The sequence below is a fragment of the Arvicola amphibius genome, chromosome 4 (assembly GCF_903992535.2).
Source record: "Arvicola amphibius chromosome 4, mArvAmp1.2, whole genome shotgun sequence".
NCBI classification, from domain to species: Eukaryota; Metazoa; Chordata; class Mammalia; order Rodentia; family Cricetidae; genus Arvicola; species Arvicola amphibius.
This window is the reverse complement of record NC_052050.1, coordinates 60599264-60615097: the sequence shown is the minus strand read 5'-3', so window position 1 is coordinate 60615097 and position 15834 is coordinate 60599264. Positions and strand designations below refer to the sequence as shown.

The following is a 15834-nucleotide window of genomic DNA, read 5'->3' as shown; positions in this document are numbered from 1 at the left end:
TTCCTGTGCACCTAATACGCATGCTGTTTTCCAGCCCAGAGGTTCTACCTTTCTCCCTGCCATCCACCTGCCTCATCTTGCTAAAATCCATGTAGACTGTAAGAGTCTATTGAAGTGTCACCTCCTTCAAAAAGGCTTTGCTTCAGACAGCCCCCAGGCTGGCTGGGAGTCACAGCACATGTCTGTCTCTGTAGCTATATGCAGTTTCTCTTGCTGTTTCTCTGTCTCAGTCCTTGTCATGCTGTGTTATGATTATATTTACATACTTGCATTCCTCATCAGACTGCCTTGGGGACTTCATTAATTCTTTACACACCTTAAAATATTTATTAAGAGCTGATTATGGAGCTGAGATGTGGCTCAATTGGTAGAGTGCTTACCTAGCATACATGAAGCCCTGGGTTTGATCCCCACCACTGCATAAACCAGGTGGGATGGTGCACACTTGTAATCCCAAAAATCAGGAGGTAATGCAGGAGGATCAGAAATTAAAGGTCTATATAGCAGATTTGAGGTCAGCCTCAGATACATGAGACCACACACACACACACACACACACACACACTCACACACACACAAAGAAAGACAGAGAGACAGGAGAATGGGAGGGAGGGAGGAAAGGAGGGAGGGAGGGAGAGGGAGAAAGGGAGAAAGAGATTTATGTATAAGCTGTGTTGTGGGAGAGATAAAATAGTGAGTGTAACAGATGGAATTCCTGTCCTCATGAAGTGTAGACTAGTAGGTTGTGGGGCAAGACAGACACTAAAAGACATCACAAAGTATAATGCCGCATAATATGACAAGTCAAGAAGAAAGGGGTCAGAGGAGGGAAAGTTATGTTGAGACCCAGTAACTGATGGGAATCACTTAGTAACAGGGAGACTGGCTGAAGAAACATAAGGAGCAATATTGAGAAGCCCTCAGCCAGGAGCAGGAATGAGAGAGAGAGAGAGGAGAGAGGAGAGAGGAGAGAGGAGAGAGGAGAGAGAGAGAGAGAGAGAGAGAGAGAGAGAGAGAGAGAGAGAGAGAGAGAGAGAGAGAGAGAGAGAACATGTATGTTTTGTTTTATCTTTCCTCCAGGTGGGAGATTTCAGCAGACATATTACAATAGAGGCAAGCATAGAAACTCTTTAAGAATCACCAGACTGCCATTCCAACACACGTGAACAAGAGGTTAGACCACGGAAACACGCAACCTGGTCTTCTGTGAGCTGTGACTGAGAAAGCAGGTCCCCGGCCTCTCACACTGTGAAAGGGACTTTAATTTTTTGGAAGGAAGAAGACCCCAGGGTTCTTGGACTTTCTGCCCTCAGTGAACATCAGATATTTGACTGGAGACAGAAATGTTGAGAATTCAAGGAGCTAAAAGAAAAATTAACTTCAGGCTGAAGGGCCTGAAGAAGGGCTGCAAAAGTGTGTGATTAAAGGTTTTATGCTAAAAATTTAAGAATGCTCTGGAAGGCTTGCTAGCGAGCAAGTCACTTGCTGAAACCTGTGTCAGGAACTGCATGGGAGGTGGAGGGAAGAAGCAAATGCATTTTGCAGGGAACAATGCAGAAGAGAAGCCAACCTGAGCCATTCTTCGAGCCTGCTTCCTACACTTCCTCTGCACCATGTGACCCAGGCCACCTGGATTCCTTCTCATGCTAGCCTGAGTCCAAGTCAGTCCAGAAGCCAAGCTCAAAGCTGACCCTCTAGAAGGTGTCCACAGCACTTCTTCCTCAGAGACGGCCATACTGTGCACAGGCCGGCCGTAGCCCCCAGCAACCATAGATGAGCCCTAGTGGGTGGGTGACATGTTTGTCTAAGCTCAGATCTAGATCTGTTCTCTGCCTCTTCCACCTCAGCTCCACGCTTCTGCTTATAGGGCCCAAACCTTGGTGCTATCCTTAACATTTTGCTCACATCCCACATCAGCAAATTCTGTTAGCTTTAATTCTGAATCTCACCAGGATCTAATGACGCCTCCCTCATATTTTCTACCATTCCAGTCCAACTTACCATCAATCCACAACAGGGTGACTGTAAGAAACCCCTACTGGTTGATCTGCTCTCTCTCTGGCCTGCCCTAGTGAGCACACTCTGAACATGGGATGACCACAATTAATGCCAGATCCTCCCCACAGTGCTCAGCCCACCTCATCAGCTCGGCAGCTCCCCATGGGAGGAATTGTGTCTTGCTCACCGTTGTGCCCTCCTTACTTACAACTGTGTCTGCAGAAGGCAGGCACCCTGTAAGGATCTGCCGAATGAAAGCTGGACTGACTGAGAGGATTAGAGAGTAGATAACAGCACCGACACACTGCCTAGGCTGCCTGAATCCCAGCTGTTCTCCTGATACTCTGGAGTTGAAAAGAGCATAAAGAAAGCAAATGGTGTGGACAAAACCCTAAATCAGACGAGCCTGGAAGAAGTACAAATAGAGTGGAGCTACAGAGAAGGAAGATACAGGACACGATAATACCAACGCCCAGCGCATCAGTGCAGAAAGGTAAGAGGCCAGGCTGCAGGTTAAGTCTACCCACGCTAGACATGCTCAGCTACTCTGAGCCATGGGTGCCCCTCTGCTACTGCTTTGTCTGATTACACAATGGGCCTTCTTCCATGATGCCCTAGAATGCAACCCAGGGCATGGACAGTCCTCGTGTCTACAACATGAAAGCAGGGTCTTAGGAGGAGTGGAGAGAGGTAATGATTAATACAGGTAGCCAAGCAGCTCCACTTCTACCCATGACCTGAAGCAGAGGATAGAGAGACGTCACTTCTCTAAGTGGAGCACTCCCACTGGGGATGTGGGGGAGGGTTGAGTGGGAAGGGAAAAGACAAATCACTGAATTTCAGTTTATTAAGGCCAAATTAAACATATTGAAAATAATAGTAATAATTAAAACAAAACAAACAAACCTACCAGAGTTGAACCCACCACACTGAACCCTGGCAAGCTGTGTATGACATCCTGCCCAAACTGAGAAGCTCTCCAGGAAAACATACCCTTCTTCTGTCTCATTGATGATGTCACAGATCTCCATGTTGAGTGTCCAGTCCTCGCTCTGCAGAGAGCCATCCGTGGCCTTTTCTGTGAAATCAGAAAGACACTGCTTTATATTTCTCCTAGAATAGGGAGCCCTCACAGGAAAAGGAAAGAGACTAGAAACATCACCTCTAGGGCTGCTGCTTTCACAAGAGAACATCCAGGAGCACCCTGAGCCTAGGCACCAAGGTTGTCTAGTCTCCAGATCCCGTATCTAGGAGTCCTGAGCCACTAAAGCCCACAGATTCCAGAGTCAAACCACTGAGCTAGAATACCTGAATGTGCCAAACCTAGTTAAAACTTTAGCATACAGCCTATCAGAATGGCTTAATATGTGTAAACCCTTAGAATACAGCTTGGCACACAGCCGGTTCTCTATAGATATCTGCTACTATAATTATGAAAAGTCAACTGCAGTGGTTAAAACTGCATCTCAGAAGAGAAGAAAGAAGGGAGAATTCAGTAAGCTGCTGTGGGTATAACATCATAGTTTGGATCTTAATCCCCCCCCCTTCCCTCCATCCAAAAAACCTGAGGCTAAGAGCTTAGCTGCCAGTCTCTGGAGCCACTGGGAGGTGGTGGAGCCTGTAGGAGGCTGAGCTGTGTAACGGGTAGTTAGGTCATTAGGAACATGCTCTTGGAGAGGATTTGGGGAACTCTTAGCTTTCTGGATGCCATAGGGAGCAGTTTTGCTCACCCCCGTATTTCCCACCAACAAAGCCAACTGACCTTGAACTGACACCATTTGTTACAATGATGCAAAGCTCGCTAACTGAAACACATGGTGTTGAGTCCCTGACATGTGACGACCTTTTGATCATTTAATGGAGAAAGAACGATCCTGGTATTGAAAGAATGGCTCTTGGGGCTGAAGGGATAGTGGTTAAAAGCACTGGCTGCTCTTCCAGAGAACCCGGTTCCATTCCCAACATCCTCATGGCACATCACGAACATCTGCAACTCCAGTTCCAGTAAATCAGATGGCCTCCTCTGACTGCCTGGGCATGAGGCAAGCACATGGTACACAGACACGCATGCAGGCAAAACACAGTAAAGTAATTGTTTTAAAAATGGCTTTCCATATGCAAAAACATACTTTTCTTTCTTTTTTTTAAAAATAGGTTTATTTATTTTCTGTATGAGTGCCCTATTTACATGCCTGTATGCCAGAAGAAGGAATCAGATCACACTAGAGATGGTTGTGAGCCACTTGGTGGTTGCTGGGAATGGGACTCAGGATGGCTGGAAGAGCAGCCAGTGCTCTTAATCACTGAGTCATCTCTCCAGTCCCCATACGTTTCTTCTACTACATTAACTCTAAACTTATTAAAGATGTGAACACGAGTGTTGAAAACTGCACAACTCTTAGAAGAAAGTAGGGGAAAATGCCATGACACATAACTTGACAATAATTTCATGGATCTAGCACTAATGGCACAGGCAACAAAATAAAAAATAAAGAAAGTAGACTGATAAATATTAAAACTTCTGGGGTAGAGGTGTAGCTGTGGCAGAGCCCCGTGGCAGGTAACCACCTTCCACAGGCTCTGGCTTTGATCTCAGCACAGCAAACCCTGCCTCCCCCGTGCATCAAAGACAAGCAACAGAGTGAAAAGGCGACCTATGGAGTGGGAGAAAGTCTTCGAAAAAATCATACATATAATAAAATATAGTTGCTCCGAATATATGGGAGCCTATAACTAATAACATTACTACATAAATTTGGAGAAAAGTGCCAGACATGATAGCATATGCCTATTATCCTAAGGAGGCTGAGGCAGGAGGATCATGAGTTTGAAGCCAGCTTAGGATATAGAATCTCAAACAAATAACAACAAGAACAACAAAAATTGAGTGAAGAATCCAAATTGGCACTTCTCCAAAGAAATAATATTAGGGAAATACAGCTCAAAACTGCAATAAGTCAGTTGTGGTAAATATTGATGAAGATGAGGTAACAAGATTATGAGTTAGAGACTGTCCTGAGCTGTCTATCATTGGACTAGAGACACAGTTCATGATTAAAAAAAAAAAAAGCTTGCCTATTGTTTTGTGAGGCTTTGGGTCTAGTCCCTAAGACTGCTACAACAACAAAAACCTCTACAATGAGATATCATTTCATATTCATAGGGGAACAATTTTTTTAGGTTTTATCTTATTTTTTTGTTTCTTAGTACTTTGCCTACATGAATGTCTTTGTACCAAATGCATGCAGTGCCTGAGCATCAGATGCCCTGCAACTAGAGTTACAGATGGTTGATAGGTACCATATGGGTGCTGGGAATTGAGCCCTGGTCCTCTGGAGGTACAGTCTGTGTTCTTAACAACCACTGGGTCATCTCTTCATCCTGATTAATATTTTAAAAATATAAAATACTAAGTATTTGTAAATATGTGGAGAAATTGGAACCCTTCTCTATTGAGAATGTAAAATAGTACAGATATTATAAATAAAGTATTGTGAATCCTCAAAAATCTAAGTATAAAACCCATAAATTTTGTTTTGGGTACTTCCTTTCACAGAGGCATGTGTATACTCATGTTCACAGCAGAATTACCTCAACGTTCTAAAGGTGAAAGCTCACTAGGTGCCCACCCACATGCTAATGAACAAACAAAATACACACACAATGGACTCATCAACCTCACAGAGGAAGGAAACTCTGGTGCTACAACATCAGTGAGCCTTGAAGACATTGTTCTGAGGGAAAGAAGCCAGGTTCAAAGGACAAATGATGTAAGATTCCACTCCTGTGAGGGATCTAGGGTAGTCACCATCACAGTCAGAAAACAGAGTGGGCCTGCTAGGGACTGAGGAAAGACGGGGAATTGTGTTCAGTAAGTACAGAGTTTCTGTTTGGGAAGAGTTTTGAGATGGATGGTGGTGGTGGTTGCACAACGGCATGCACTTAATGCCATAGAACTGTATGCTCAAAATGGTACATTTTGTTACACACACAGGTAAAACAACTTTTAAAAAGTCACTCAAGCTGGGCACTGGTGACACACACCTTTATCTCAGCACTCAAGAGGCAGGGGCAGGTAGATTTCCGAGTTTGAGGCCAGCCTGGTCTATAGAGAGAGAGTTCCAGGACAGTCAGGGACACAGAGAGACCCTGTCCTGAAAAAAACAGGAAAAAAGAATCATCCAGGGGCTGTAGAAAGGGCTCAGTGGTTAAGAGCATGTGGTGGTTTGAGTAAGAGTGCTTAGTCACAGGGGGTAGCAGTGTTTCAGAAGGATTTGGAGGTGTGACCTTGTTGGAGGAAGTATGTCACTGGGGGTGGCTTTGAGGTTTCACAGGCCCCTCCAGGGACAGGATCTCTCTGTAGGTTTGTGAATCAGAACGCGGCTCTCTGCTACTATTCCAGCAACATATGTGCCACTATGCTACCCACCATGATAATGGTCTACACCTCCAAAATTGTAAGCAAGGGCACAGTTAGATGTTTTCTTTGCCAAGAGTTGTCTTGGTCATGCTGTCTCTTCACAACAATAGAACATTTGCTGCTCTTCCAGAGGACCCAAGTTTGGTTCTCAATACCCAGGTCAGGCAGCTCACAACTCCCACTTCAGAGAATCCAACGCTCTCTTCTGTCCTCCATGGGCACTGGCATTCACATGCACATAATCGTAAAACCCCCACATACACACTCATTTTAAAACACCCAGAAAGGAAGAAAGTAAAGATAGATCAATAGACTCTCTCTCTGGTTGGAGAGAATAGAGGAAAGTAAAGATCCCTGGGGTCTGTTAAAAGGGAACATAAGACTCAGAAGACTCGAGCTGAGGAAGAGAACCAGACCCTAGGTTATTTGATGCCTTTTTTCCTCTGGGCTGTGAGCCCCATGATGGCAAGGAATACTCTTTCACCTTAGTTAGACAGACTCCCAGGTAGGCAGACAGGGAGAGGGGTCATGGCTAGGTAATAAAGGTAGAGAATTTCCAAGAGCTCCTACCTCATCCTTCTGACTTAGGACAAAAACCTGGCAGCTTTTGTCTCTCACCAGCAGGCCCCTGCTGATACAGCCTTCAGGAGGTGGTGGCTCACCCCTTTAATCCCAGCACTCAGGAAGCAAAGGCAGGCAGGTCTCTGTGAGTTCGAGGCCAGCCTGGTCTATAGAGCAAGATACTGAAGAATCCCTTTCTCATAAATAAATAAATAAATAAATAAATAAATAAATAAATAAATAAATAATTCAGCCCTTAAAAAGAGACTGAATTTTCGGCTTTCCAAGTCCCCCTGTGCTGCGCAGGGGGTCTTTCACTCTCTGTAGTGTGTGTTGGCTACACGTGTGTTTCCTCACCCACAATAAATGCTCCCTTTAAATGCTGGTTCTGCTCACAGTGCTTGAGATTTCTCTACTGATACCTTTTGCACCTGGGATTTTTCCTGCCGTTTAATTCTTTAGCTGGCAGAGAAAACAAACCTGATCAAGACGCCTAGACTGTAAAATTACCGCATCACCAGAGTCTAGCATTTGGGAGCTACACGACACATTTATGTCTGATGAAGGCCTAGAGTCACACTCCCTTCTCCAAGTTAGTAGTCCTCAGCAATGTTTATACATGAGACCTCTCTGGGAGTATCTAGAACACACATACCCACAGGTTCTGGTCTGATTGGTGGAGGTACCCAGCCACCATTCTGGAAAGCCTCATGATGAAGGCTAAGGAACCCTGTTGTGGACAGCACCCTCCACTGGTGCTCTCTAGCGGGGCAGTCAGAAGCAGACTCCCTGCCCTGTATGCAGAGACTGTCACTGTGTGGTGAGGGACATTTGCATCCTCCTCGAAAGCTCTTTGGCACTAGGGTACAGGTATCAAACCATCCAGAGTGAGTGGCCACCCTCTGTTAGCACCCAGACTGTCAATGTAGGTGTCTTAAAACCATTTCCTTCTCCTTAGCTTCCAAAATGGTGTGTGGCACACTTCAGGCCCTTGCCAATCTCGAGAAAATGGCATTCGGGCCATGTGGTTTTACTTTGCCTTCAAGTGCAGGAAGGACTATGAGCAGCCTGGTCAGAGAGTGCTTTCTGAACCTTCTGCTGGCTCTGCTGTCTTCCTTTTGTCTTTGTTTTTGCTTTGTTGGTTTTTCAAAACAGGGTTTCTCTGTGTAGCCCTAGCTGTCCTGGAACTCACTTTGTAGACCATGTTGGGCTCCAACTCAGAAATCCACCTACCTCCCCCATCCCAAGTACTGGGACTAAAGGTGTGTACCACCTCGCTTGGTTGCTGCCTTCCTTTTAAGGGAAGGGTACAGACAGAGGCTGTAGAAAGGCATAACCCATAAGGTAGGGCCAAAGAGTTAAGTTCGTCCTTTTGTCTCTTCAGTGGAAATGGAACTCCTATAGTTAACATTCACAGAGAATGTCAGGAAGCTGAAGCAGGAGCAACAGCAACTGTGTGAAACACCTGCTTTACAGAGGCTACTCCTACCTCACTGATAATCCAGAAAGTTCACTGCATATTACTGGACCTATTACCCACTGCACTTTCTACCCATCGACACTCCATTTTCTTCTTTCTCCAAGCTGGCCTGGAGTGCCCTGAAGGCTACTTCTTTGTTCTGATCACTCTGGGCTACTGCCCACACTTGCTGACTGGAGAGATAATTTGGCTGTTTTCTTCCCCAGTCTCACCAAAAGAATGTCGCTGAATACAAAATGCTAAACCAGTATTCCTTTGCCTTCTAGTGTTGGCGCCTCTGCAGTCTGTATATATAGCATCCAAGTGTAGATATGGCAGCCAAGAAACCAACCCACTGTGAGAGCCTCAGCAGGGCTGGCTGCCTTAGGACTGGATGTATGGGAGGGGTTGGTAGGCAAGAAAGCCATGCTCCAGAGAGTATGAACACTGCTGTCAGGGGCGGGGCTTGAGGGAATCCTGGCCCAGGTCCTTCCTGGCTGAAGGTAGTCTTTTCTGAATGAAGCAAATGCTACAGCAACAATATTAGGATGATATGGTGGAATATGTATCTGATTGCCTTATTCTGTTCATTCCAGCTCCTGGCCATTAGCATAGCACTGGGAAATTCAACATTTTGCAACCACAGTCACTGTTGTATGAGTCTCTATCCATCCTAGCTCACGGCTGGCAAGAAGATTTGCCCGTTGCTCCCTGGAGCACTGGGTTTCTACCACAGTATCAAGTTTTATTTTTAGGATTTGAAAATTTATGTGTCAAAAGAAATGAACTTTGCTTCCCTCTGGCTTGGAGACCAGATTAAATAAGGGAGGCCCCATTGAGTGGCCTCAGTCCCAGAATCAATCAGATACAACTTTGTTCCCATGTGATGGAAATTCTTTCATGAAAAGAAAAATAAGAATTGATTGAGCTGCTTTGTCAGCCTTGATTCCCTCGTGGCTTCAGCAGGTGTGGCTTTCCGGAGAAGCAAGAATAAAGAAGTATAATTTTGGGTTGGTTCCTTATAATCAAAGTATCATTTCGCTGGAAAACTCAAAATTCCAGTAATTGAAATAAACGTGCTGACCCTGAGAATAAGCTGCCATGCCTTTGAACTCCTTGCTGGTATTATTAGAGGAAGGGAGAGGGTGAAGATAAGGTTAATGGATTCTGCCACTAAACCAAACTTAGAAATGATGTTTCATTGATTTAGTATTTCCTCTATAATGCCTCCCACTCTGTGTCCCTTGTGGCTTTACCAAAGGGTAACCTTGGTGTGTATAGCCCAAGTTCTGTGAAGCGCTGAAATGGCCCCGCCCAGGTAGCCACTCTCCTGGCCAGCAGGCTTGGAAAGGTGAAAAGTACAGTCTCACAGTCAGGTCCCTTGCTTCCGGAAGAGCCTCCTGCTGAGGCAGCTGTAAGGGTAAAGCCACAGCTGTGCCTCTTCTGTGCGTGACCCCAGAGTGAGGTGCTGGGACACCTCGGGGAAAACTTGTACGTTCACATATTTCATGGTGAGGCTTTACAAATTGACATTGCCCTGCCTCTGAGGAGCCCTGGGGTGCAGTATCCTGTTGTCCCAGAACTACCTAGGAACTGAGGTCTCTATGTCTCCAGAGCCTCTGCCCTCACTGTCTTCTCTAGCTCAGAAGGATGGGGGGCCTCGGACTACTCTTTCTGGTGCCAGTTTACCTGTCTTCACCAGCTCCTTCCTACAAGGCTCTGATTTCCTTGCCAGGCTCCCTTGACTGCTTCTGGGCCTTCAACTCTCTTTCCCACACATATGATATGGGTAGAGCAGGGCAGGCAGGGCACCACAGGGGCCCATCTGACTCTTAATCTTACTGATGCTAAAGTACTTTTTCATCCATTCCTCATCTTATATACAAGGCTCTAACACTGGCTGCCACACTTGTGCTGTCTGTTGACCCTGGTTAAGACTGCCCCAAGTGCCTATGTGGTTCTGTCCTCATAGAAGGGTAGGCTTTTACTATCTGTGAGTGGCTGAGCTTTGTCTGGTGGTGAAGGGTTTATTGGTACCCTGAATGATGAAAAGATGGAGACATTCTTTTTTGTTTGTTTGTTTTTTGGTTTTTTTTTTGGGGGGGGGGGCATGTTTCAAGACAGAGTTTCTCTCTGTTGCTCTGGCTGTCCTAAAACTCGCTCTGCGGATGAGGCTGGCCTCAAACTCACAGAGATCCACCTGCCTCTGTCTCCTGAATGCTGGGAGTAAAGGAGTGAGTCACCACTGCCCAGTGGAGAGACTCTTTTTTGGAGAAAAGAAAATTAGTAATAACCGAAACTGCTGCAGGAGCACATTCTGCTCCTTCAGCCAATAGCCTTTAAGATACCAGCCCACTGGGGCGCAGCGGGAACCATGCTGGTGCGCTTTCTCTCACGCTTCTGGCTCTCATTCTGGCTGCTAGCTAGACTCTCTGTTTCATCTGCTATGAGAGGACTGCTGTTTGGGACGGTGATCTGTAAGTTTTTCCCCTTAAATAAATAACCCTTTTTATTACCCATAATTCTTAACTGGTGTGGGATTGTTTTGCAGCTTCACAAAACAATTTCTCTTTGTAGCCCAGTGAATACAGCTGTGCAAATGTTTTAGGAACAGGCAAATATATCTGTGCCAATGTGCTTTCACTGCTAGTAAGTGCACCTTTGACTTTGACGTGAGAATTCTAACACTATATAAAAAACAAGGCCACTTCCTATTTACACAGGGGCCACTTATCTATCATTTGAGTACCAGTACATATCTTAGTTTGATTTCTTTTGCTGAGATAAAACAGTGACCAACACCAACTTGGGGGAAAAAAGGTTTATTTTAGCTTATATCTTTCAGGTCACACTCCACCACTGAGGGAAGTCGGGACAGGAACTCGAGGCAGGAACCTAGAAGCAGGAGCTGAAGCAGAAGCCATGGAAGAACACTGATTACTGGTTTGTTCCTCATGGCTTGCTCAGCCTGCTTTCTTATACCCAGGCCCACCTGCCCAGGTGTGGTACCACCCACAGTGAAGTGGGCCCTCCCTCATCAATCATTAATTAAGAAAATGCCTGATCTGTGGGTTCCCTCTCCTATTTGTGTCAAACTGACCAAGAAACTAGCACGGTGGGTGTGGATTAAAGGAAAGTTTTGTTTAAAAGGTAAAAACTGAGGTAGTCGTCTAAGATGAACAACACCACCTCCAACCTGGGTTTTGTTGGCAGGTGGACAACACAGAGTAAGCACCAGGCCTCTGAAGCAGAATGAGATGGGCCCTGCAGTCCTAGCAAATGTGAAGTAGAATCCTGAGTTTAGATTTGCATTTCCCTGGCAATTTGTGATGTTGAACATCTGTTGGTGTAAACACAGTTACCAGCCATTTGTGCATCTTCTTTGGAGAGGCGTCTATTAAAGTTCTTTGCCCATTTCTTTTAATTGTGTAGTTTGGTGGTTTTCTGTGGTTCAGTTTTGGAGTTTCTTTACATATTCTAAATATTAATTCATTATCAGATATATTCCTTCCAAATATTGCCTCCAATTTTGAAGGCTGTCTTTTCATTCTTTTGAAAATGTTCTTTAACACACAAAAGGTTTTGTTTTTGTTTTTTGAGATAGGATCTCACTGTATAGCATAGGCTGGCCTAGAACTTGGGATCCCCTTACCCTTACCTCTGAGTGCTAGGATTGTAATTGTACACCACCACCCATAATCAAAAAATTTTTCATTTTGATGAAGTCACATTTATTTACTTTTTTTCTTTTGTTGCTTGAATTCTTGGTGTCATACCCAAGAAATACTTGTTAAATCAATATGATTTTTCTCCTGTATTCTTCTAAGACTTACAATTTAAACTCTTTTGGGGTGGGGGATATTTGGTTTTATTTGTTTGTTTTTATTTTTACTTTATTTTTTTATAAAAATATTTTTTGTTTTTTTCAAGACAGGGTCTCACTGTGTAGCTCTGGCTATCTTGGAACTAGCTCTGTAGACCAGGCTAGCCTCAAACTCAGAGACTGCCAACCTCTGTCTCCCGAGTGTTGGGATTAAAGGTGTGCTCTGGCTCAATTTATATATTCTTTTGTTTAGGAATTTGATCTATCTGGAGTTAATTTCTGTATATGGTATAAGATAAAGGCCAACTTTATTATTATGTGTGTATCCATTTTTCCCCAGTACCATTAAAAAACATGGTTCTTTCCCCATTAAATTATTTTGGTATCTTTGCTGAAAATATATTGACCATAATTATGAGAGGAATTGTTTCTGGGCTTCACTTAGCCATTTGTCTATGCTATTTTGATTATCTTAGTTTTTTAGTAATTTTGGAATCACAAAATGTGCATCTTCCAACTTGGTTCTTTTCCAGGTTGTTTTGTCTATTTGTTGGTTCCTTCAGATTTCGTGGGAATTTTAGGTTAGATTTTTTTCTATTTTTACAGAAAATGTGAGTGGCATTTAATAGATATTTCACCACCTTTATAGACCTTTTGGGGCAGCATGAATACTCTGTAGAGCCCTGGATATACTGGAACTTGCTCTGTAGACCAGACTGGCCTTGAACTCAGAGATCTGCTGGCCTCTGCCTCCTGAGTACTGGGATTAAAGGCATGTGCCATCACCACCAGACTCATTAATATCTTTATATTGTCTTCCCTCCGTTTAATAAAAATTATCTGTCCATTTATTTTTGTCTTTAATATCTTTCAACAGTGTGTGTCTATGTATGTGTAGTCTGGACATTCAGAGACAGTCTTGATATGCTGCCCAAGCATATCCAGGCAACTCCATAAAGAGCTCCCTTAGCAGGAAGAAGTCCCTAAACTTGGCTTGGTTCTCCTTAGAGTAAAGGAGCAACAACAGCACATTTTTTTAATGAATCTAAATAGTTAAACCCCTAGAGCAGAGGTTCTGAACATGTGGGTCGCAAGCCCTTTAGGGGAGACAGATGACCCTTACACAGGAATCACATATCAGATTTCCTGCATATCAGATATTTATATTACAATTCATAACAGTAGCAAAATAACAATTATGAAGTAGCAATGAAAATAATTTTATGGTTGGGGTCACCACAACATGAAGAACTGGGTTAAAGGGCTGCAGCACCGCTCTATAGAATTTAGGACCGCTAGTAAAAGCAGCTGTTCCTCTTGGCCCTTGGAAGTGGACAAGAGAGGTGGGAGAGGTGGCACAGTGCTATTGTTAGTCCCCACAGCAGCCTCTTGCCCTCAAAGCTACTGATCTCAAATCTTCAGAGAACACACACTCATCCCTTTAAGTAGAAAAACAGACGAGAATGAAAATTATTTCTTACCAAGCACACAACCTTCATTTTGACTCAAGCAATTCTCCCATAGCCTCTTGAGTATTTGTGCACATAACCATGCCTGGTTCTTACAGCAATATTTTGTAGTTCACAGCATACAAATCCCCACACCCCCACAAAGTCTCATTTTGGGGTTAACACTCCTACAACAGGATGGAGGGCAGACACAGAGGAGCGGGCAGAAATGCAGAGGCTTTCAGGTCAGCTGGTCTGGAGTAGTCAGCATGACAGAAACACGGGAGACTGCCTCAACAAGATGGAAGAAGAAAACCAGCTCCTGAAAATGGTCCTCTGACCTCTACACACACAGTGTGGCACACACATTCCCATGTTCACACACAGAGTGTACGTACATACATGCACACACATTTCAAAAACTCTCTTTATATAAAAATAGCCCCCAAGGATATTGAAGCAGCTGTCAGAGGGAGGGAAAATGTTTGACAGTGTACTTTCCTTTAATATATGCGACAGAGGGCTGGTGATATGGCTCACTAAGTAAAGGTGCTTGCGTCCAAGCTTGAAGAACTAATTGATCCCTGGGACCCACATGGTAGACAGAACAGACTCCTAGAAGCTATCCTCTGCCACCAAACACAAATAAACCAACATAATACAAATAAAATTTAAAAATATGCGACAGAATAAAATCCAATTTACTAGCTTCGACAGTTCAAAAAATGTCAGTATTGTCTTGAGATGTAAAAGTTCACTGCTGAGGTGTTTTCCAACGGCAAGCCAAGCACTACTTGGTTAAAAGCCTCCTTGTAGACTCATCTAATTGTAAAGAACCGCCACTGCTGGGAAAATCCTGCTCTCTCCCAAGAAAAGAAATGTGAAGGCTGGGCTGAGGCTCTTCACAATTCACCTTCCTCCAGCTGTCAACAATTTCACTATCCCTGTCATCCTTGGGCTCTCTAGCAGAGATGACAAGAAAGGTCCTGTGTCCCATGGGTGCTATGGACCACTCTGATGTCCCCTCAGAAAAAAGAAAAGAGGCTAGTCTTAAACTACCAGGACCCTTGAAAGTGAAGTGTGCACTGCAACTTCTGCAGAGGCCCCAGGTGGCGGGTCCTGGGTGGCCAGCAGGCACTAGGTAGTTCAGGGCAGAAGAAATGCACTCGTTTGTGCATCACAGTGTCAGCCTTGAATAGTAGTGAACTCAGACTCTGCAGGCTTGGTCCTTCCCATGACAGGACACCCCAGGGTAGTCAGTCACAAGACCTTTCTTTCCTGCATCTGTGAAACGCAGTAACAACAGATTTCTTTCACAGGGTTGCCTGAAGGGAAATGAAATACCATAGAGAAAACACCTGTCAGACCCCCCCACACACACACCAGAACCCCTCCTCCACGGGCATACCATGGGCCTGTTATTATGGTTACTTTTCTGAAAGAGTCAGTCCCTCGATACCTCCTTCAGCACTCATGTGTCACCACTGCCACCTACAGGTAAACAGTTCACCAGATTCAAGCACCTCGAAGCTCCCAAATAAATGTCTTTAGCCCTTTCATATTTCAGGTTTTCTGAGCAGGAAGGGCTCATGATGCAAAACATATAAAGAGCTCCCTTAGCAAGAAGAAGCCTCAAAACTTGGCTTGTTTCATCTTTAGGGTGAAGGAGCAACCACAGCACAATATCGAAAATGGATCTAAATATTTAAAGCCCTAAAGCATTTAGAACCTGCTAGTAAAAAGAGCTGTATCACAAGCCTTGGAAGTGGTCAGGAGGTGGGAGAGGAGGAGCAGTGTTGCTTCTAGTTCCCACAGATGGACCGCCCCCCGCCTCCCCCATCCCTGTCCCAGGAAGCCTCTCGCCCTCAAAGCTACTGATCTAAATCTTCAAGGAATGCACACTCATCCCTTCACACAGAGAAACAGGAGGATGAAAACTGCTGCTGATCAAGCACACACTTCAGTCTGGGATACTGGGATGTCACCTGGTACATGACCCATGCTGAGCAACTGTGTGACCACTGGGCTCATCCTCAGCTCTCTCATCAGCTGTCCACATCCATTAGGTGTTTACTCTCCCTTACTTCTAGTCAGGTTTGCAACCTCTAACAAGTGAAGAAAAGGA

At 44.6% G+C, this 15834-nt stretch overlaps 1 protein-coding gene across 3 annotated transcripts in view; it reads right to left on the bottom strand.

Annotated features, from left to right (window-relative positions):
- Tom1l2 (target of myb1 like 2 membrane trafficking protein) overlaps positions 1-15834 on the bottom strand; it is a 127265-nt gene that overhangs the window by 51345 nt on the left and 60086 nt on the right. For all 3 annotated transcript variants that reach the window (XM_038325101.2, XM_038325102.2, XM_038325103.1), the window contains exon 2: positions 2992-3076. In XM_038325101.2, the coding sequence (XP_038181029.1) occupies positions 2992-3076 (85 nt within the window). The remainder of the gene's footprint in view (positions 1-2991; positions 3077-15834) is intronic.